This window comes from Sinocyclocheilus grahami, unplaced genomic scaffold (assembly GCF_001515645.1).
Source record: "Sinocyclocheilus grahami isolate Dianchi unplaced genomic scaffold, SAMN03320097.WGS_v1.1 scaffold2204.1, whole genome shotgun sequence".
Lineage (NCBI taxonomy): Eukaryota > Metazoa > Chordata > Actinopteri > Cypriniformes > Cyprinidae > Sinocyclocheilus > Sinocyclocheilus grahami.
This window is the reverse complement of record NW_015507383.1, coordinates 79,303-79,968: the sequence shown is the minus strand read 5'-3', so window position 1 is coordinate 79,968 and position 666 is coordinate 79,303. Positions and strand designations below refer to the sequence as shown.

Below are 666 nucleotides of genomic sequence, written 5' to 3'. Positions count from 1 at the left end.
GTAATGCGTTACCCCCAACACTTGGTGTGAAAGAATGAAAGACCTACCAATGTTTGTGAAGAGCTGCTCCCATAATTCATCTCTCCTCTTCTGCAGAGTGAACACTGCGACCCCGTCTCCAATCCTGGCTTCACTTTTCTCCTCATTTATTGGCCCAAATAAGAAAACTTCGCACAGAAACGGGGGGAAACTCACCTGCAGAAGCATTCAGAACACATGAAGCGAGCACAACACACCGTCGCGTGTTTCTGCAGGTTAAAGTTTCACGTTTTCTCTGACCTTCAGATACTCGTCTGTGCAGATGACATGGACGTTCGCGGTTTTCACTCCTTTTAAAGGCAGGCTGATGTAAACTGTGCTCTGGTTTTGTGTCCATGTGTGATCTCTCACTATCAGCGGCATCTCTGACTCTCCGGAGAGAAACGTAAACACTGGTTGCTACGGCGTGACGGTGGTTGCTAAGGGGCGGAGCGATGGTCTGTCACTTCCGGTTTCAACAAGTCGGTTTTCGTCAGCTTTACTTCATAACATATAAAATAAAATCTCAAATAAAATAAACAATGCATAAAATATGATAAATATTAAAATGGAATGATATAATTAAAAACATAGTTAAATGCATTTGCATATCCAAATAATAAGCAGCATAATTTAATTAAAAATACA

At 41.6% G+C, this 666-nt stretch overlaps 1 protein-coding gene across 1 annotated transcript; it reads right to left on the bottom strand.

The window, feature by feature from the left end:
* Positions 1-47: 47 nt before the first annotated feature.
* Positions 48-467, bottom strand: LOC107574379 (dyslexia susceptibility 1 candidate gene 1 protein-like; the record flags this gene model as incomplete). Its single annotated transcript, XM_016260817.1, has 2 exons — positions 280-467; positions 48-195 (listed from the first exon to the last, which is right to left on the bottom strand). Coding segments are annotated over exons 1-2 (271 nt in total), but the record flags the coding sequence as incomplete, so codon positions are not given.
* Positions 468-666: the final 199 nt, after the last annotated feature.